General features: G+C 43.3%; 2 protein-coding genes across 12 annotated transcripts in view; both read left to right on the forward strand.

Annotated features, from left to right (window-relative positions):
* The window catches only part of DGKD (diacylglycerol kinase delta), a 62,228-nt gene extending 57,093 nt beyond the window's left edge, over positions 1-5,135 (forward strand). For all 11 annotated transcript variants that reach the window (XM_072866448.1, XM_072866451.1, XM_072866449.1 and 8 more), the window contains one exon: positions 789-5,135. In XM_072866448.1, coding sequence (XP_072722549.1) covers positions 789-878 — 90 coding nt within the window. In that variant the 3' untranslated portion in view covers positions 879-5,135. The remainder of the gene's footprint in view (positions 1-788) is intronic.
* A 4,810-nt stretch (positions 5,136-9,945) lies between these two features.
* PROC (protein C, inactivator of coagulation factors Va and VIIIa) lies at positions 9,946-20,263 on the forward strand. Its single transcript, XM_072869020.1, has 9 exons — positions 9,946-10,078; positions 10,441-10,524; positions 10,902-11,062; positions 12,036-12,060; positions 12,614-12,724; positions 13,451-13,591; positions 13,959-14,068; positions 15,032-15,149; positions 19,687-20,263. Exons 2-9 carry the CDS (start codon positions 10,458-10,460, stop codon positions 20,253-20,255), a joined length of 1,302 nt encoding a protein of 433 aa, XP_072725121.1. The 5' UTR covers positions 9,946-10,078; positions 10,441-10,457; the 3' UTR covers positions 20,256-20,263.
* Positions 20,264-22,174: the final 1,911 nt, after the last annotated feature.

Raw genomic sequence — 22,174 nt, forward strand, 5'->3', positions numbered from 1 at the left:
GAATAGATCATCGCACTTCTTTGTTACAAGAAAAAAAATCATCATAGTTTTGATGAGGCTGCTAGATGGAGAGAATATTTTTAAATGCTGCTTAGTAACGAATTGCACAATTTTGCATCTCCTTACCAGGATATGCTTTCTCTACAGAGAAAAATTGGGAGTGGTGGTTCTTTGCATGTGCAAGAGACTTGTGCCATCGTTCTGGTGACTTGCGTCATCGTTCTGGTGACTTGCATGTAGCAGAAAAATACTTTGTTGTAAAGTAGTGCATGGCATTTGTTGAATGCCCCTTGGATCTTAATTTGTGATTTTGACCATCTTCCTGTTCTGAGGTTTGCTGAAATCTGTAGCTGATTCCTCTGCATGCCATCCAGCTACAGCCTGTGTTTCATTGCGTGGTACCCAAGTGTTTGTACGTTTATTTGATGTGACCAGTGATGGATTGGTTCTTCCTGCATGTTTTGGCTGCTAACTTAGGTCCTTCAGATCTGTATGCTCTTTCTGTTCTCTTGCTTTGGCCTTTAACAGTCAAAGCAGTTTGCATTTCTGGCTAATGGTCCACAGTTTCTCTCCATTGCTCTGTGCCTGCTGTCTTCATTACCCTGTCATGCTCTGATAGCTTTTTGACACATGGTTTGAGGTTCTATATATAACCATCAGGTTTGTAATCTTTCTGGTTGGTTTCCTCCTCTCTTTGTAACTGGCTGACTGGTTTGTAACCATTGCTTGGCCACCTGGAATTTCCCCCCTGCCTTTCTCCTAAGGTAAGGTTTTCTCTTTTCTTCCAGGACCTGGGTGTGACCAAAGTAGGTCACATGAAGAGGATACTGCACGGGATCAAGGAGCTGAGCCGGAGTACTCCTGCCAGCGAGGTTTAGCCTCTGTTTTCACAGCCTGTGTCTACCATTCCCCCTAACTGCACAGCAGTCACCTCACAGAGCAGATGTGCTCACGACTGTCTCCTCTGAACAGCCAAACTGTAGCTGTTCAGAGCTCATATCAACCAAGCATGGTGCTACCTTTTTTCCTGTGGGGTACGGCTGCATCCAGTCGAGAGGCACCTTATCTGCGGTCAGGCAGAGCCTCCCGGAAGAAAACTCACTTGCTGTTTGAAGAACCATGTCCTCTGACGTGGGAAGTTCTGGTTCCAGTGACAGTGCAGGACTCCTGAGAATTGCAACACAGCTACCTTTACTGGATAACTTCATCACAGTAGAATTATTCAGGGCAAAAGATATATTGGCCAGTCTTAGTTCAGGAGCATCTGACAGTCCTTTCAGACCCAAAACTTTCCTGCTCATCTGTGTGTCACACCTGTATCTTGGAGCATTTAAGAGGGACAAAGCTTGTCCTTGTGTTTTACTAATCCCTTTTTAATGCACCTGTAGTTGCATGCAATTTGCGTCAGAAATTCAAAGCCAGTACAGACCTCTTCCTGATGAATACCCAGTGATTCTCACTCACTTATGCCTTGCAACAAACAATGCATGTGGTTCAAACAGCCGTTCGCACCAGCTTGCGGGGTCTTCCTCAGGGCCTGGCTCTCCTCTTCCAGCCAGTGGCAATGGTACAACTTCTAGGTTTTCAGGCATCACAAAAAATTGTTCAGAAATTCCTGGCAGTAAGGAAGGAAGGACAGAATTCTGGAGAGCCAAAAGGTTACAGGAGATCAGCTCTGACATTCCCCCTTCTGAATTCATCTTCAGGAGACCAGATGAAAGAGAGAGCAACACTAACTAGCTGTTTGGGCTGTGTGAGAAATGTAATGTAATGGAGTGAGATATGGAACAATTTGCTCTGTCTTGGTAGGGGGGAGCAGCATGACTGGCAACAGCCAGGAGCGGCTTCCTGCCCATTTAGTGCCACCTTCGTGGCCACAGACAACAGAGCTGTTTCTTTACTTCAACTTGCAGTGCAGAAAACTATTTCTGTCACAAAGGATATGATTGATCTGTAGTACTTGCATCTTTTCACCTGTCTTGGTTCTAGTGGCTTTTCCACCTTGCTTCTCTCTCTTGCTGCCTTGCTCCTTCACTCCAAGGTGGATGCCAAAAGATTAGGGTGGCTCAGTCCTCCTGGGTTGTACCCCTGAGAGAGATATTGTGTGCTGTCAAACATCAGGGCTCCTGTAAGAGCACTGAGAGAAGGAGGATTGTTACTGAGCAGATGAGCATCGTAATGAAAACTGGAGTATGTTGGTAAATTGCCTTTGGTACCACAGCAGTGGAGCACGGAAAAATTAGTGCCTCTGAATCAGAGTTCCTAGATGGCCTTCAAATTTCCACTGTATTGCCTGACCCCAGTCAGGTGACTGTTAAAGCCCGAAGACCAGTGTGCGTATTGCCATGTTTATCACTGCGAAGGGAATTCGGGAACATTCAGTGCTGTAAAGCCGGAGAGACAGCAGGAATTTTTAATTACTTTGTGGGTTTCTATGTATTTATTTTTATTATTATTACAGAGTGGCACCTGTCTGGCTATGGCTGCAGACAGAAAAATGGCCACATACACAGTGGCATAAAAAATAATTTCCTGAGGATATTGTTGTTCTTTGTTATTTGTAAGGATTTTATCAAACTGACATCAGCTCTCTAGTCTAACAACAGTCAGTCAAGTTATTTTATGTAAACACTTGTCAGCTTAAAAAGGTTATGAGCTGATTTCATGCTGGGTGAACTCCATTGCATTCTTTAAGATTTCACCAAGTTTCTAATTCTCCCTGTCTGTTTTTAACTAGTTGTCATGCACCCACATGTCTCAGCCTAGTGAGTGAAAGGGTTTGCTCATGAGAAGTTAACAAAAGACTAAATGTACTTAATCCAGCTAGCAAAATTTCTGGTATAAATACTGTGGGGACTGAGCAAGAAATATGTTCAGCTCTGCCCTGAATTTGTTTCTCCTATCTATACATTGGCAATTGCTTCCATAGCCATATTTTTTTCTTTATCAGTACAGCCCCTCCTCGCTGTATTGAATTCCTGAGGTGTCAGATGAGTAAGAATTGTAGACATACTGTATTTTCCCACTTGCTTGTTGAGGCACAGAGCAGCATCTGCATGAGAATGAGGAGAAACTTCCACTAAGGAGAGCTCCAGGACGCAGCCATCCTTGCTGGTGACAGTAAGGTGCAGCCCGCTGCCTGTCCCCAGCAGTGTGCGTGGTTAGGACATTCATGTGCCTGCCCAGGAGAGTGCAGCAGGGAGCACAAGGCAGGTGATAACTCTGAAGAGGTGAGATCTGCGTTTGTTCCTGTACTTGGTGAAGAAGCTGTTCTTGCTGTGAAGTTTCTCCAGACAACCTCATGGTTAAAGGTGCATAAACAATATGCACTTGCCTTGCTTGCATAATTCCTGGGGGATTAAATTCTTGCCTCAGTAGAAACAGCTCCTCTCTACTCTTCCTGCTCAGAGTAACAGTGGAATCCAAAAAGTTTATAGATTCAGGCATGTTCCTTAATTCTTGCCGTATCTGTAGAGGCCTGACGGCCATTAGCCATCTGCTATGAGTGATGATGCCTGCACAGACCAATCTTCATTTGTTTTACTTTTATGATCTGTCATGTTGATGGGTTCAGATCTTTTCTGTGTACATGCACATTTTATCAAAGGGTTCATAGCCAGTATGTTCCTGTCTATTGCTTACTGGAGGCGGGGAGGGAATGCTACCGTCTTTTAAGAGCTAGAAAATGGGATCCACATTTAACCTGTGTGCCTTTGAATATATATTAAGGTTTATATCTAACAAAGGGGTCGTAGCTCTGTGTGTCTCACTGGGAGTAATGCAGATTTCTGTTGCAGAGATTTTGTGATTAGATGAGGACAATTTGTGCCAAACATCAGTGAGAGCTACCTGCAAAGTAGGGAGCCAGACTGAACTTCTGGCTATGTTATTCCAAGTTCCTCTTCTGGCATCTGATAATTTTTTGTGGGAGAGAAACTCAGGAGAGACAATTGGACAGTAAAAAAATCTGCTGCTTTGCCAAAAAAGAGACTCTCCTGCAGTCTCAGGTAAAACACCAGCTTGAGAGAAGCTAGAACTGCACATATCGCGCCTATGTTTAGTCTCTTAAAAAATGCTACTCATGTGAAAGCCGTGCGGCACCTTCTGTTTATCATCCCTCACCCTTGGCAGTGATGCTGGGGCAGTGTCTGCAGTGAGCTGGGCATATGGTTTCTTCTGCTAGGAAAAGGTTTCAGTATGTTATCTCACATTCTGGCACTGCTCTGGATATTTAACTTTAATGGCAGATTCTGGGGAATAGCGTACCCTGTGTTACGGTGTTTCAGTTCAGTGGGAGTGCATGCAATGGAGACTCGAGGGAGGTTTGGCCTGTGAAGCAGCTATCGGCAGCATCCTGCTCTGGGCTACCTTTGGGAGGGCTGTTAGTGCTAACGTAGTCTTTCTGGTTTCGCTTGTGGGATCTTAGTGCTGAGAGCATGTGTCCCCCGCTGCGGCAGGAGCTGGCTCTTTGCAGCAGAGGGGAGGTGTGTCACTTGGTGCCCGGAGGTGCCAGCCTGGCCGGGCCACACAAGAGCCGGGCACCCGGGAGCCTCCAGCTCTGCCGAGGCCTTCAGTGCTAGTCCTGGGAATGTTTCTGCTCCCAAATCGTATGAAAAGCTTTGTTCATTGTTCTAGTATTATTTAAAAATGTGCATACTATCTATGTGGTTTAAAAAAGGACTGTTTACATGAAATATTTTGTATCTTAAGATGTGTGTACTGTAAAAAGAAAAAAAAAAGGAAAGGATGAAAAATGATGTTTTTCTACAACTGTCAGCAGTGACTGCATGTCTATATCATTGTCCACCAACCATTGTTCCTCAGGGGTCTCCCCGCCATTCCTGTGATCCTGTCAAAAGCATAGGGAAGCAAGTGAATCCCTGTACAGTCTTGGGAAGAAGGTTTTGTGCCTTAAGAATGGGACCTGCTTCCCTCCTATTTATTGTGTTAATTTATACAATGATTACCATGGAAATGTCTCTTGTATTTTTTTTGTACATAGTTTACTGTTGATTGTTGTAAATAAGTTTTTCTTGTATATAAAGTAAACGTGTTTCTGAGCTTCCAGTAAAGATTCTCTGTTACTGATTTCATTGAGTGAGAGGGCTGCAGTGCCCATCTGGTGGGAACCAGCTAATAAAAATCTGTGCTGTGATAAAATGGCTTCATCCTGAGTTGCATCAGAAGTTCAGAGCTATTCCTTGGAGAAGAGTGAAATGGTAAATGTGATTGTTGTAGATTAGTTTTGTAGCATTTCTTTGCATTGGTTTAATTGGTATGGGGTAAAGGCATCATGTAGTTTATTTTTTATAAGCTATATCTCTGCAGTGAAGAGAAGAAGAGATGTTTTAAAAATGGTGGTTCTAGTGCTGCTCGTCCTGATCATAGCTCCACTGTCTGCAAACACACAGTTGGATGGGAAGACACTCGGAAACTCAGCAGGGTATTTGTTAGTTACCTCCATGTGCTTGTAGACCTCTCATTGGGTGGTGTGGTGTGACCACATCTTCCTGGTCATGGTGGTGCAGTGCCCTGATGAGAGGGGAACAGTTGTTTCTCTACTCCGCTTGGGCCTCTGTGCATTCATTTTATTGCAGGCAGTATATACAGTAACTGGAATAAGAAAGTGCGTTTACAAAAATGTGGGAGAAATTAATTTTCGCATGAAATATAGAAATTGACTGCCATAAAATGAGACCTGTAAACTTGAAACTAAAAGATTTGGAGATGATTGGGTGAGCAAATCCAATCCATGGATCAGATTGTAATGAGCTTTCTCTTCCATCTGTACAGATTGATGTGTTTGTAAGATGCTGACAAGAAACTTTCAGCAGATTAATTTAAACTGAGAGGATGGTCGTAGAGTTCCATAGTACTGTTGCAAAGTAAATGGAAAGTAACTTATAACGGTCATGAATATTTTCTGTGTGAAAAAGACCTTTGTACTTGATAGTTAAACTGAAGGAATTATTTTGTCTGTATGGAGGGAATAGTTTATGTGACAGGAACATAAGAAACTGTAGTAATGTTATATACTGTTGCAAGATGAAAATGGTAAAACTGATCATTAAAATGTTAGTTACCTAGCCCTAGTAATAAGGAGAAAAGAAAAATTATTGCATTTGCTCATACATGCACTGGACCTGAGTGTCAGGCTCTGCATTAAAGTAGCACTACAGAAAACATGCAAAGAAAGCAGCAGCAGCAGAGAGACAGAAGATATGCCTACTCCTCTGATACAGGTAATTAATTTTGGTCTTTTTAAAATTTATGTGGCAGAAGCCAATAGCAAGAAACTCTTTGCCCCACTCCATGTATCATTACTGGGATATCAGACCTCCTGCTCAGGGCTGCCATCCTCTTGGTTTGATTGATAACTACTTAATGGATCTTGGGAAGGTGGAGTGGGTTGGGAGGGAGGTGTGCTGTAAAGATCTTGAAGTACCAATGAGTTTTTTTAAAAAATATATATTCTGCTGCTGTTTCCCTTGTCGTAAGTGTTGTTGGGTTGGGGGTTTTTATGTGTTTGGTTTTTTTAGTACAGTGTAAAGCATCAGGAGAGTTGAGGAGAAGTCAAGATCTGTTCCCACTGAATGGGCAGCACTGCAAACGAACAGGTTTAGAAGAAGCCCCGTCATTCCTTACCTGTAAAGCAGAGTCATAAGGTGAATTCCTTGTTTGGCTGTTGTGTGCCTGGTTGGGATGAATAACTGTGCACCCACCAGCTGGGCCTTGAGCAGCTTGAGATATTTAATTCTCATGTGGGCAGAATGAAAAGGTTCTGAGACTGCGGAAGGTGACATTTTGTGTTAATAGCAGCTAAAAGACACATGGCAGTTCTCTAGCAACGTTCCATCTGAAAAGTTCCAGCATTTTGCTGGCTTACCAAATGACCTGGAAGGTAGTAAGTCTTTGTCTTCACAAGAAGGGAAGAAGTGGGGGAGTTTGCATATGACCTAAAAGACACACCACTTCTGTTGACTTCAGGGTAAAATAAGAGTCAGTTGTGGCCTATGGCTTTTCCTCAGGGGAGCAGGGAAAGGGGCGGCTTCAGGCCACCCCTTTATGAACCTTTATGTCTGCCCCTTTATGTCCTTCTTTATGAACGGGTTGGCTGATGGGCTGCGCTGCCAGCGGGAGGAGTTGGAGCAAGTGGTAGGTCTCCCTTTTGTTAAAGGCTGTGCACAGTTGCAGCCTCAGGCAGGTGTGAGCAGATACCAGGCAGGGAAGTAACAGGCCAGGAGGGACTGTCATGGGAGCAGCTTGCTTGCTGCACAGGTTGTCAAATTCCTCTTGCTCCCAGGCTGCAAACTGGATTCACAGCAGCACTTCCCAGCAGCCTGCTGAGGATGTGCTCTGAGCTGCCTCCCTACACGTGGGCTCTCCACAGAGAGGCGTTTCTGCTTTCCTGGCATTGTGTTCCTGTGCTCATGTGTGAGCTGTGCAAAACCTTGGCCTCCAAGGACCTTTTCTTTTAAGAAGAGCAGCCCGAGGAGACTAATATTTCAGCTTGGTTTACTAGGGAAGCAAAAGCGGTCTGATTTGTCAGGTGCTGTGTGTATCAGCCTGTCTTTCCCCCTTTAATGCCTGTTCGGAACTTACTGTCTCATTTCAGATGGTTCATGGGGAGATGGCTCACAGAACATTACATTTCTACAAGTCTTGCAAGATATCAGTACCCAGGATGAGAGGGAGACCTTGGTAGTGCTCTCTTGCAGGGAGAGGCTCCAGTGTGCATATAGGAAGTAGGCTCAGTGCTTTGATTGCTCAGTGAATTACTCAGATTTGGCCTTGTTACAAATTAAAAGCTGTTATGGGGAAGTAGGAAGAACTGATGGATGCAACACAAGAATGATTGCTGGAGAGCTGTGTTTTTGAGGCCTTGTATCTTTGCCGCCTCAGTTCCCCCCTCTATCAAAATTTACATCTGTGTACAATTTATTTAATTTATGGAAAATTACATTTTAAATTACAATTGCAATTTGGAAAAATTAGAGAGGAGTGATTCAGCACTCCTGGCTAAGAAGCTAAAGGCTGAGAACACATTTGAGAGTTTTCCAGAAGCTTTTCTGTAGAAGAGGCAAAACCAAAGCATTTGGCTTTTTTATATACACAGGGGAACCAAGAACAACAAAGTGTGCAGTCTGGTGTGCTGGTGTGCTCTTTCCCTTCAGATTGTAAGGGGGAGTATCTTTAAGCTGTGAAATCTGAAAGATCCATGATACTTTTTTACTTCAGGGAGGTGATTTCTTTTGATTATTAATGCCTGTTCATAACACTCTGAATCAGAACTCTCCACAGTGTTATTTAAAATGATGTGGAGCCTCCTCTGTCTTTTCAATCTCTCGTGAAGTTTCTCTGCTTTCTTCCCTTTACCCTCCTCAGAAAAATCGCTATTCTTTTAATGAAGGTGAACTAGAAAGTAGGGAGCCCGACACTGTAATTGTTTAGATTGAAATGGTTCCCTGGCATGCAAAACTGGGCAGAACTTGAAGTATCCTGGAGCACCTTTTATTGAGTCCCCTGCGGCTGGGGTCATATGATTACCTGAGAGCCCAAGTGCTGGCTTTTAAAATACATATTTCTGCACTGCCGTAGCAAAAGAAATGGGAAAGCAGGAATATAAAGCCCCCAAAACACAAGGGCTGATGAAAAACTACATTCTTTGTTAGTATCAGTACAGGTTTAAAAAAAAAAAATTCTTAGGAGGCCAACACATTAGTTTAAATGTTTTAAGTTGGCCGTTGATGTACGTGTCCTAAATTTCCAACCTCTACCAAGTCTTAGAAAGAAAAGTGTATTCAAAAGCATGTAACCTATGTGGTTGCAAAGCACTATTTCTAGATAGCCAGCTCAGCTACTAATACTGTATGAGTAATACATGGAATATATGGTACTAGACTTGTTTCTTTTTAGGTTTCCTATTTTATGTTTCCCATGTTCAGATGTGTTTCATAAACTTTATTTTCAGCAAAAATCTGTTATCATTAATCTCAGCTTAAATTTTCTTATTGAATGGCTGAATTGAAGATAAAGAATATATCAGTAGGGCTTCACAGTGCACACATCTTCCCCAACTGTAATTTTGGATACTGCAGTCTTTTTTTTTTTTTTTGCACAAGTCCAAAATGGATGAACTTTGAAACATAAACCTTTGTGTGTTTAAAAAGAGTTTGTTTTCAAGAAAGTCCATGGCCAAGTTTGCAAGAGAAAAAGAAAAAAACAATTTATAAGCAGTCAGAGCCCTCCTAAATGGTGTCACTGGACATGAGCTGAGATCCTGGAGAGGGCCACTTTTTCCCAGCACCCCGTGGCACTTTCTCTGGTGAAGGACCCTTAAGGACACATGGTTGCAGAGGTGATTTGCAGGACGATGTCACAAGCTGTACGGCTCGCAGAGGTGCTGCTGCACAAACTGCTTTCAGAGAAGCGGAACACACTGGTTTGTACGATCTCCCATGCAAGAAGACTTCTAGAAAGGATTGTGGTTTTTCTCTAAATTGTTTAATATTCAAAATTTAATAGAAGATATTGTGCTGATGAGAGCTTATCCAGTACACCAAAGATGCAGCATGCTGGTACAAGCTTCTTGCCCTGCGTCCTCACAGCAGGCAGCTGATGGGGCAGGCACTGCCTGCTGATGGCTGTAAGGGAGGTTAGTTGCCTTGGCTGTTTTGTGGTGGAACCTTTGATGAGAAAGTAAGGTGGGAGGACTCTTGAAAATAGCAATATGTGTCCCTTTTGGGTGATTGCATGCTGTGAGAAGGTGGTAGGATCTCCCAAGAGACCTCAGCACTGGGTGGTTCCGCTTACAAACTGAAGATAACCATTTCTACTTGCCAGAGAATCAAAAGAAAAACAGATTGGAAAAAGGCAGAGTGGATGTCTCAGCTGTTTCACTTTTCTCCTGCATGCAGGTAAATTGTCAAGCTCCCCCTGAGCACTGTTTGTTTAATGACTAAAAAGAAAGCATTTCATGTCACTCCAAAGAGTAAATATCTGAAGTTATGGATTAACTAAGTTCCAGCAGAGCTCATGGCGGAAGAATAGATCACGCTGATTCACACTGAATAAAGCAGTAAGTGCTTCAAAAGTATGGTATCCTTCGGGATTTCAAAGTACAGCTTGCTTTAATGAAGCATAAAGCTTGTAAAAAATGTCTGGTGACAAGGGGAGGATGTCGGGGCAGAAAAGAAGTGTTCTGGGGGAGCTGCTGATGGGTTAAAGGGAACTAGAAAACCAGTCTGGAGGGCCTCTAATGAACGGCTGCTTTGGAGCTGGAATCAGAGAAAGTCATGGCACAACACAGCGAGGGAGCTGCTCTGAGAAAAACAAGTGAAGGAGCTAGCTGAGCTCTCTGAATAGAAACTGTCTGCAGTATGGGGGTCGTGCTGCAGCTCAGCAGTGCACTCCCCTTCACACCCACCTTCTCTTCTTTAGGTGACTCCTGCTGCAGTATGTGGAAGCTCGTCACCATAGGGGTGCTGCTGACTGCCTGCTCTTCACGAGTCTGTAGTACCTCAAGTAAGTTTTCATTTTAGAGATACCCTGCACCACTGCAAGTGCATTTCCTGCTCCTCTGTCAGTCACAGGGAGTGGCTGGAATCGTTCCCATTAAAGGGGGTTTGAATTCCTCTAGCAGAGGTTCACAGACACAGCGTTGGGCTGTGATGGCTGCCTGGTCACAGCCCTCAAGAGCCCTGCGAGCTGTCCGAGTATCACAGAGCAGAGGCTGGAGCTTGCTTCTGCAGCACAGCACTGACAGCCCACGGTTTGTAGGGCAGGCTCTCTTGCTGTGCTAGAGAGGGGCTATTGCTCTTGTAAGTGTCCTTTGGGAAGGACCACTACCAGTTTTCAGCCAGGTCTTTTCCCAGCTTGTGCTTTGACGTTTTTGCTTCCAGTATTTTACAGCAATAAAGATGCAAACCAAGTCCTGAAAATCCAGAAGCGGGCAAACTCTTTTCTGGAGGAGCTCAAACCAGGCTCTGTGGAGCGTGAGTGCATTGAAGAGCAGTGTGACTTTGAGGAGGCCAGTGAGATATTTGAAACGAAGGAAGCAACAGTAAGTTGGTTTTTTAAGGATGAATGTGGGCCTTAACCAATCAATCGTTTGTCGTCTTCTTAAAGTATTGCAATCCAGGGCATAGAAGATCTTGCTGTGAGCACTGAACGTGCATCCTAAGGTATAAGCATGGTTTTGAATGTAATTGTGTAACAGTGATTGTCAAGTTACCACCTGTATGGGCCACAAAACTTGGCTGCTCATGCATGTCCCACCTGAGCTACTTGTGAGGTTTAGGTCCCAGCCAGGTAATCCCAGTCCCTGCTTGACCCCGTTGGCTATTCTTGCTGTCACTGAGTTTTTTCCCAGTCCTTCCAGTCCTTTGCCCTCTTGTCCATTCGCCAGCTCTGGCTGCTTTTCACTGTAGCTCCCCTTCACAGTCTCCCACCTGTGCCTGACAAACATTTATCACTAGGTCCTCTCCTTCTCCAAACCTCATATTTTCAATTGGACACTACCTTTATTGTCAACATCACTGATTCGTGCCCCTTTCCACACCCAATTGTTGCACTGGCTTGGGACTTTTTCTTATTGCATTAAGCAGAGTAGGCTTGCCACATAGGAACCAGTCCTTGCTGTCCCTCAGACCCCAGAGTGGAGTGGGGTCTGCCTTCACAATGCCCATGTTTTTTCTAACTGGGCACAAATGAATTGTGCGCTCAACAACACAGGTGACTTACCTGGCAGTATGTGACAAGAAAACAGAGAATCTGTGGGGATATTGAGGGGTTGTGGTGCTGGTGGGTCTGCAGCAGGACAGGGGGAATGTGTGCTGAGTATGGGCAATACATGAATGTCCAGGGTGGCCAGTTTTGTTGGTTTGTCGTGCTAGTCATTACACTGTCAAGAAGAATGAGGCAGATGCTGTTGACTGGGGTGCTGTGCTCTGTTGGCCAAGACCATGATACGCTTTACATCCCTCGCTTGTTAAAAATCTGCTTCTAGCCTTAATGTGAGTTTTGTTTCTCCACAGCTAAATTTTTGGAGCAAGTATGTAGGTAAGTGAAAGACTTCCCTAATCACTTCTCTGTGTTTCCTCAAGAGTAACTAGTACTCAGCCTTTCTGCTGCCATGTATCACATATGGATTCAAATTCTTGTTCTCTTTCATATGGGGTGTGCAAAGAATGTTTTCCAGTCCTATCATTACAAGCAACCTTCCTAAAAAACTTGAGGTGTATCTGTGCCTTTCATCAGTTATCTCCTCAGAGCTAAGGCACTGGTCAAGAGTGCTCTCTGATGCTCTAACTCTGCCTGATGTGTCCAAAGAGGAGCCCCACCACTGCTCTTCGCTTCCACAGTAACCTGCCTCTCCCTGTCTGCCTCGGGTTTTGCTCTTTCTTCCCCTTCCACCCACTCCACTCATTCTGCAGCTGTAATTCAGAACCCAAACAAATGCCCCTGTCTCTAGGCTAGCACCATGGAGGTATCACCATTCGGTGGCTGAAACCGTGGGTGATGCGTAGGAATTTAGGAGGGGTCTGTTTGTGTTAATGTTCGATCTGTGAGCTCTGTATTATTCACGGACTGAGTTTTCCTACCTCTGTTTCAGACGGAGATCAGTGTGACCCACAGCCTTGTTCCAATGGGATCTGCAAGGACAGTATTGGAAAATTTTCCTGCATCTGTAACAAAGGCTGGGAGGGGGTTTTGTGCAATTATGGTAATGCTGCCTTTAATCCACTAGAAAATAACATTCTTTGTGATAGGGATCTCTGTGTAATAGGGATCAACACTTTTGTCATTACACAGTATACTTGCTTCCTTTACTAATGTGATTTCTCTTTTGTTTCATGATGTGGTGAAAGGATTATCTGTGCTTATCTAAAGCAAAATGAACTTTGTGTTGCCATGAGAGAGGTTTGGAGATCTGAGATATCTACATTTTACAAAAATACTGGGAATAATTCTGTAAAGCAGGGTTTTCAGTTACTTTAGAACTGTCAGCACAGGGATGATGGTGGGGTTTTTTACAATACAGAGGAAAAAACAATCCACTGCAAATATTTGATTGTCATTACTGTGACAATTTCTTCCTTGGACAAAAGCTGGATAGCATACTTAGGCATGAGCGTGTATGTCATGTATCATCAACACTTTGCACTGTCTGACTTGCACTCAGTGACAGTGAATTTTCTGTTCTCCAGTCTACGTGGCCTGACAGTAATCTCTGTTTTCTCCATCTCCCCACTGCCTTATTCTGGACCAAGGTGTGTTTGCTGTCTCATGGCCCAAGTGCCATCAAAGCCCACAACTGTCATCCCAAATCCATTGTCAGCTGTTGCTCACTTGAATCACGATGTCATTTTACCGCTTTACCTTCCTGTGGCTTCCTTACCTTTGGCTTTCCAACTTCTTATGTCTCTCTTGCTGTTCATTTTTTCCGCAGAGGTCAAATACACCAACTGTTCTGTCAATAATGGAGGATGTGAACACTTCTGTAGGGACGACCCTGCCAACCAGTGCCGCTCTTGCAGCTGTGCGTCTGGGTATCAGTTGATGAAGGACCATACCATGTGCAAGCCTGTAGGTAAGAGGAGGATGTTTGTAGTCCAGATTTGACAGAGGGTTATTCAAACATGAAGTAAGAGGGGTTTATGGGAGAATTGTCTGCAGTGCACATTGTACTAGTTTTCAAAACATCCATTCCATGCAGAGTAACTCTGTGCCTGCATTTCACAGCTCCAGACCCACTTTATGGCCTTTAAACCTGTGTTTGCCTCATGGAGACATACAGGGGAATCAGGAAACTGCCTCCTCTGCAAAGCATTGAGGGAATTCTGTGAAGCCACTTAATAGTATTGCCTAGGTTCGAGAGATGGAGGGAATGCATTAGAGAGAGGTTTTGTATTGGGTGGTCTGGTCTTTGCTAGTTAACTTCTCTGCATCTCCTGTAGTGGAGTTCCCCTGTGGAAGAGTGAAAATGGACTACATTGAAGCCAAAGCAGGATTCAATATTCGGCTCATTGAGGGAAAAGTAGGAAGACGGGGAGGCAGCCCTTGGCAGGTAAGGAGAAAAGAGTTTTTCACCACAAATAATTCAGGCTCTTCCCGAACAGCTCTGCCTGTCTAGCTGGTCCAGAAAGCTCCTACATTACTAGTGAGGTGTCACATGAAGCTAAGATTCCCTTAGCTTAGCTTTTTCAGAGGCAACCCAAAAGTTGGAGTAACAGGAGAAAATAGTTTATTGTCTTTTAGGACTCTTGACCTTGTCACTGTTGCCAAGTTTTTTACCTTACCTTGTCAACGATGTCAAGAGAGAGGATAGTGATGACACTTAACCTACTCTGTTGCTTCATCCTGGGGAAGGCCACTTAATCACTGCAGCTTGTGCTGCATGATGCATGCTCCAGCTATTGTAACAGCCTTATGCTGGGACTGTGAAGTAATCTTCTCCCACTTTCTGCATGGATCTGTTCTTATAAACCTCACCTGTCCTAAATTCAAATTAGCAGATTTAATCAGCAAAATATGCCATAGCTTTACAGAGCAGGTTGGGACATCACAGAGAAAGGGGAGACCTCGCAGAGCTTATTGTGGAACTAGTGAATGCATATAATCAGGGCCTGGTTCTCCTTGACATTAAAGGCCCTTTTACACCGTAGCATGAGAGTTGCAGCCTGAGATGACGCACTGTCTCTCGTGTGCTGTGGACACAAGAATAATCCCCTCATTTGAGCTCTGTGTTTCAAAGCTTTGAAGTACCAAAGTGCCTTTTTGCAGTGACCAGCATCATCCCTTGCTGATTTGGATGAAGCCAGCCCTCTTTCAGGAACAATATTCCAAACTTTTTTCCACAGAGACCTTATTCATAAGTGCTTTTGTCCCACTGTAGAGCTTTGGCTTCAATTAATGTGACATGCTTTGGTGCTTGATGTGTCTGGACATTTTGCAACTACAAAGAAGAATGTGTACAATCTTTTGTGAGCTGTGCTCCATGCAGTGTCAGACCTCTCTTTTTTTGTTTCAGATTATGCTGCAAAATAGCAAAGGGAAGTTTCTGTGTGGGGGTGTTCTCATCCATCCATCTTGGGTCCTAACGGCAGCACACTGCATTGAGGCAGAAGAGGGGCTCAAAGTAAGACTTGGTATGGAAAAAAAATCTGTCCCTATTTTTTTAAATATAGCTCTTTCATTCCCAAGGTTTCTAAGCTCAGGAGAAAGACCAGCAGGTTATGAAGACAAAAGTCCTTGGTTGTAGGAGTAGGTTGTCTAGGAATTATTAATATGTACCTTAGCACAAACCAAAAAAGTTTAGTAAAAATCTGATTTCATTTGAGCCACTATCAACCTTCCTATGGAAGTGAGCTGATGTCTTCTGAACACTGCTGCTTGTCTATAAAGTAGAAAGACCTAGTCTCCTCTGCTTGTGTTTTTCTGGTGATGAAAATATTCAAGGTCATCCCAATACTGAAAAAAAAAGTCTTGATCCCAGGAGGAGAATGTCACAATGCCTCTTCCTGCCTTTTCATACATTTGAACACCATTACTTAAGAGAGTTTCAGTAGAGAAGGAGGAGAGGTGCTGCAGGATGGCAACACTGACTTTACTGGCACTGCTGCTCTTAAGCATGAGAAAATCTATGTCAAGTACAGTACTGCTTCTAAATTAACAGACAAAAATAATCAGTGCTCCATTCACACTTAAGTAGAATTTTTTTTATTAGTGTTTTCTGTCTACTGGTGGTGACAAGGCATAACAGCACAAGTATCTTTCCATTAGTGAAAAGATAGGTTGTTCCCAGTAATTGTGGAAAGTCTCGCAGATATATTGTCTGTATACATAGCCTTGGAAATATATTGTCTGTATGCGTGTTCCATATACAATGTGGATGTGCAAACATTTGAGAACAGAGACAATAAGACACATACAGATGGATGTGTTTATGTACATCCTCCATTGTTCAACATAAAGGATGAATGGAAAAGCATGTGATATACCCTTGGGTCCTCTTAGTGCCAGAATATCCACCTTTTTTACAGAGGGAGATCAAAGTAGAAGTGTGTGTAGTAGTTTGGAAATAAGCGTACAGACTACACATCTCTAGGCACTTCCAGTTCCTAGTAAGTCTTCCCTTTTAAGTGATTGCCAATATATATATTTAGTTTTAGTGAGGCCCAAGGAGAAGAAACCTGTGCAGTTTGCTTGGTAAAGGATCTTGAAATGTTTTAGGGGAAAAGCAACTGTCAGATGGGGTGTTTGAATGCTCTGCAATGCTAGATGTAGCTTTGAGTGTAACTTGAAGGGGATAGGTCAGTGGGAAAATGGTAACTAGAAGTATTGAGGCTGCACTTAAATTACCCCACCCTGGCCTTGTACTGCAGGTCTTGGTAGAGATCTGTGCAGTCTGACAAGCTTTCAGCTGGGATAGCCATGCCTAAAGATCTCTCTGCAGCAAAGAAAGAAGGGGTGGGATCTGTCAAAAGAGTCCTGTGCTGTCCAAATAAAAAGTGATTTTCAGTGGATGAAGGAAAGTGTTGGCACTTGAGAACCCTGATTTGAGATTTTTTTTTGGCTTAAATGAAACTCAAGAGGCACCTCACACATAAATTTGGGGTGAGTATACAGAGTAATTTATAGTGTCAGGATGATCAGCAATAGAGGCTCGAATTTCTCTCACTCTCCTAGCTGCCCAAAAGACCTTCCTTATTAACAGAGGAAGAAGCAAGTGTGTGATCATGGACTGAGAGTTGTGACATATGAGAGGAGAACCCTTCTCATTCAGTCTTGAGCAATATTGCTGTGGTGAAATGGGAACCACAGAAGGGTCCTTTATTGTGGTATGGGGGTGTACGTGCAGGACTGAGATGACTACAGCCTGAGACTTCACCAAGAGAGAAGAGATTCTTCTCCAAATGATACTCCAGGTCAAGCAGAAGGGAACCTTTTTAAGACCCAGCCTAACATCACATGGTTGTCCTTTTACATGTATCTTTTGGGCATTTTACTGCCACCAGAAAAGCAGTTCTCATCGGAAAAATGCATACCCTAAACCCTAGAGACATCTAGTGAGATGCATGGAACAGAGTTTTGAATGGAGACATTGCCGTGTCTGTGGGGGCAGGTGTGAGCTCCATGACAGTAATGAAGGTGTTCATAGTGAGACTGCAGAGGTGATACTTAACCTGCCTCTGTCAGGCAGATACCCAACACTGTTCTGGACTCGTCCTGCTGCAGCTCTCTGCTTGCCATCCATAAGAGCAAAACTGGAGGGGAAGCTTGCGTCTGGGTTTGCACTCATGATCTTGGGGAGTAGTCTCGTAGCAGGACTCACATGGCTTTTCGGTGTCTGAAGTGAAAAGTTAGATCTCAGAGTAGCTGAAGTTTTGGAAGATGGATTTGAGAACAACCCAGTTTTCCTGTTTGTGGCTCTTGTTCCTGCACCTCCAGCTTAAGAGCATCCAGAAGTGTGTTCAGAGCTCCAAGAAAATAAAGCAGACAGGTGAATGTAAGTAATGATTCGATTCAAAATACTGTCTGTCCCTTCAGAGAACAGGTCTCACGCTTCCTTGTTTATGTAGAGCTTCATAGTTAATATTTTTCTGCCAGCAGCAAGGTTATGATGCTCCTTCTTGTGTAGAAGGAACTAGATGCATTTCACACAGCCTCTAGGTTCAGTACATCCAGGTGTGGATAGGACTTCTGGAATTTGAAATTCTTGGCGTGGGTAACTCATCTGAGAAAGGAAGTATTCATGACCAGAACTCAAAAGTGTCTTCTCCTGGGCTGGGGTGGGCGGAACCATTGCTACAATAGCACCAGTGTGAAAGCTGTCACCCGCTTGTTCATAGGTGTCTCAGGATACAGACGGTTCATGGCCATGCTTGTATACAGAGCATGTGAAGCCTAGCAGAAAGTATGCTCCTACACAACTAAACTGCCTTCCTCGGAGGAGGAGGAGATGATCTGACAGTGTTGGAGTCCAGAGTTATTTCTGATGCCTAAAGCAGAGTTTTGTATCTCTGAAGAGAGGAATAAACCCCTGCCCCTTATCCACCAGTCAGCCCCCAGCCACAGTGGCTGCAGAGTGGGTAGCAAGGAAATGTGCTCCAAGGGTGCTACGGACACTGTTGCCACAAAGAAGAGAGGTCGTGATAGCAGAAAAAAACAGATTTGTGAGCATCGGCTTGGTAGTAGCAAGTCCTTCAGGCTCTGGTACTACATAATACAGGTGCCTGTCAGAGCAGTTTCAGCCATCTGCTGTAGCCATGTATGAAATGTCCATTGGCTGTCTGCAGAGGAGCAAGAGAAGAGACTCAGAAATAATTGGTCTGGAAGTCCAAGACCCAAAGCTGGACTTAAGGGGTCTTTAGAGAATCTATTTCTGGAACTACTGTGGATCATAAAGTCCCTACGCTTGGAGGCACTGACTCTTTACAGGAAAAAAACCCAAACAGCTGCAATACCTCATTGGCAGGCTCAGGCACAGGGGTGCTCACATTGAAGCAAGTGACTTCAGAAGACCTTGGTCACACAAAGTCAGAGCAACTTGGCTGTAGAGTTTGTATCTGGAGGGATTCAAATAAGACTGAAAGAAGGCAAAAGTTAACGGGGGGTGGGGGAACAATTTTGAAGGATAGTATTGTGGAGCACACATTTGAAAAGGTGGTGATAAAGAGCAACTTCCAACTCACTTATAGAGAGACTGAGAAGGAAAGGACACTTCTGTCACACACATGCAGCATGGGCAGAGGTGAGGTGTCAGCCTGCAAGTCCTGCCACCTCATGTGCTTGGATGTGTGCCTGCCTGCAGCTCGAATGTGCATAATTGCGTCTAGTTCTCCAAAGGAGTGTTTTTATCAAGTACATACTGAAGTAGGCCTTGATATGAAGCTTAAATTAACCGACAGCACAGCTGAGAAATGTGACAGCCACTGATAATTATTCTTGGGGCTCTCTCTTCACATCCTATGAGAGATATCTGTTTCTGTCTTTTCCAGTGTATCACAAGTGACTTGTTCTTGCCTTTCTGGCCCTTTTCAACTTAGTTTCCTGCTTGCTGTTCCATAACTGCTTAGCCCACAAAGTGGCCATGATCATGTAGCACAAATAACAACTGAGAAGTCTTAAGTTGTCTTAAGAAGTCTTAAAAATTCCTTAAAATACAGATGCAAGATTTCAGAAAGGAATAGCCTTACCAGTCAGTCATCTTTATCTTACAAATCCTAAAGTTCAGTCATTCAGGCACTGGTTATACAGCATAAAGCTCATGTACTGTTGTAAATGTCTTGCTTTGCTGTATGCTTGCTCTCCCAGCTTTTAGTGCTGTCTCCAAGAAGATTGTTTTCCTCCTGAAGAAGATCTCACAAGTTGCACAAGTGTCCTGTAATATCAACACAACAGGGCAATACATAGGCATTTCAGTTTCTCGCCTGATGACTGTACCTCTAGGGTACTAATTAATTTAGTACTGTATGTATTCATGATTTGGTAAGTATGGAAAGTTTGCAGACTTGTCCATCTAGAAAGAACACTGCTAACCTATAACATAAAATGAACAAATGTCTATATTACAAGGGAAGTGAAAACGTGAAGTACTAAAGCCCAAATGTAATCCAGATGCCTTGGTGTTCAAAGTGAAGGAAGGTTCGGTAGCATCTGCCATCTTCTTGTTTGCTCTTCCAGGTAAATTCCACCGTCTCCGTGTTGAGACAGACGAGCAAACCATTTGGGTTGATAAACATGTGAGCCACGAAAATTACACCAAGACGACCTCTGATAATGACATAGCCATGCTGCACTTGGCTGAGCCTGTGATGTATAACAAATATGCGCTCCCTATCTGTCTTCCGACCCGCGACCTGGCAGAACAGGAGCTGACAAGAAGCGGGAAGCAGATGGTGGTAACTGGTTGGGGCAGCACAAGTGATGTTAACAGCAATTACTCTACTTTCCTCAGTTATATTCAGATCCCCATGGTTCCCCGGAACGAGTGTGCCCAGGCGATGAGATTTGCTATCTCTGACAACATGCTGTGTGCTGGGAGCTTAGGAGACAAAAAAGATGCCTGCAGTGGGGACAGTGGAGGCCCTATGATCACTAAATATAAAGATACTTGGTTTTTGGTAGGACTGGTGAGCTGGGGTGAAGGCTGTGGAAGAAGGGAGAAATTTGGAGTCTACACCAAAGTTAGTCAATATCTTGAGTGGATCCAGCGCCACATAGATGAGTTCTCAGCATCTTGGAAGGGTTGATTCTGATACTGAGAGTCTGGAATATTGTGGCTATGTGCTAGTGACAGTATGCAGTGTAATGTACTGTCAGATCTTCAGTATTAAATATTGAGTATATGTTAACCTTGTGTACTGTTTTCCTTGGTACCTATTTTTTTTTACTTCTTTTTTTTTTTTCTCTTTTACATTGTTTACATTGGTTAGTTTCCAGGTTATGTTGTTTATTTGGAGCATGGCCCTACTTAGGCCCTACAGGCAAGAAATAATACCCTGTTACCCTGAGATGCTGTACAGCATTGTAGAAAATAAGATAGTCCATGGTCAGATGACTCCATCGTTGAAGTGTAAAATGACTGAATTGGTTGGGGTGGGGGGCAGGAGGGGACAGAGAAAAGTATTTTAACAATCACCGTAGTGATACAGTTTGGTCATTTCAGCTTTACTCTAACATATCCACAGTAACTGTTTTGGTTTGCTCTGTATTTGTATAATTTTTCTTTGAACACAATGAAATTTTAATAACATCATCACTGCCTCCACTCATTCACATCTTGCTGCAGTGCTCACAGATTCAGCTGATTCAGCAGGTCACTAGAACTTCTCCATATTTTCTATTCTTTGCACACTTGATGCCTGATTTTACCCCCCCCAGACTTCCTTAAAAGTCAATGGTAATTCTGGTGTTATTAAAAAAAAGAGGTTTAATTCCAAGCTTTCGCATGCTCTATTTATCCTAAGGTCCGTAAATCTCTTCTAATTAGCAGGCTAAGCAAACACTTTTGTTCATTCCTATTCTAGTGAATGCTATCAGCTGCAGGCTATATTAGCATTACTAATACTTACTGATAAATATATGTGTGTGTGTGTGTTTGCATCTGTATCTGTATGTCTGTGTATGTATCAGTAAATAAAATAAAGATACATAGCACCAATAAGTTCATAGGAAGTAGCAATAGTCAAAATGAAGTTTGATATCACAATTTATACTTGGTTTTAATCTTAGCACTCATGGCTGCTAAATATAATTAATCTCATAGAAAAAAAAAGTGAAACTAACTCTGCCGTAGTGACATATGTTTCCCACATCTCAATCAGGATTTGGACCCATATTTGGATCAGTGAAGAACTTCAGGCTGCTCTTATGATGAGATTGTTAAACGAAAAACAACTTGGGCACAACAAAATTGTATTAGGATTTGTGAGAAATTTAATAGGGTGTCAGCAAAGAGGTTTAATACCTCTTAAACTTGTGGACTTAGTCTTTTTGACTTACAAGCTGCTTACATGCTTATTAAGCAAGTGCTTGAAGTTGATTCATGCATTAAAGAAGTAACAGTCGGGCTAAGGGCTTCATGTTGAGGTAAGCTGAAACTGCAGAGTACAGTCAGCCATCTCTCTGTGTCGCTGTCTCTGTCTCGCTTTTTCTCTTTTTTTCTCCTCACCTTTTTTATTTGAGACTGGATTTAAGGATCAGGGAATGTTAAAGAATAATGCGTCGAACCAGCCAGGGCCTGCACCAAGAATATGTGGTTCTGAGGAGGTTGCTAGTACTTGGATTACAAGGAAAATTATTGTGTTCAAAGCCAGTAAAACATGCGTCTAATTAAAGGCAGAAATCGTAATGCCAATGAATAGCTGTGACTACTACAGGGCAATATTTGCCTTCCTGTGGGTGACTGCTATGAATCCTCCTACACACTCACAGCTCTGCATATTTCAACAGATGTTTACAGAGCAGCTTGTGTATTTTCCAGATCAGTTGGTCTTACCTACCGAAAGATGATGGAGTGTCAGAAATCTTCTCTTAAAAATTCCAGATTTTCCTGAAGAAATTTGTTGCAAAGAAGTGGCTTTTATTGTTGGAGGATGTTTTTAAGGACTTTTTTTTCTTGATGCACACGTGTATGTGTGTGGAAACACGCTATTTTCTTCTGATTTTG

Source organism: Ciconia boyciana, chromosome 7 (assembly GCF_034638445.1).
Source record: "Ciconia boyciana chromosome 7, ASM3463844v1, whole genome shotgun sequence".
In the NCBI taxonomy this organism is placed as follows: Eukaryota; Metazoa; Chordata; class Aves; order Ciconiiformes; family Ciconiidae; genus Ciconia; species Ciconia boyciana.

Excerpts from the sequence above, each read along its gene's own strand:
- PROC (XM_072869020.1), top strand. The coding sequence starts at position 10,458 with ATGTGGAAGCTCGTCACCATAGGGGTGCTGCTGACTGCCTGCTCTTCA. Across the intron at positions 13,592-13,958 it reads TACCATGTGCAAGCCTGTAG|TGGAGTTCCCCTGTGGAAGA; the intron begins GTAAGAGGAGGA and ends CATCTCCTGTAG. Across the intron at positions 14,069-15,031 it reads GGGGAGGCAGCCCTTGGCAG|ATTATGCTGCAAAATAGCAA; the intron begins GTAAGGAGAAAA and ends TTTTTGTTTCAG.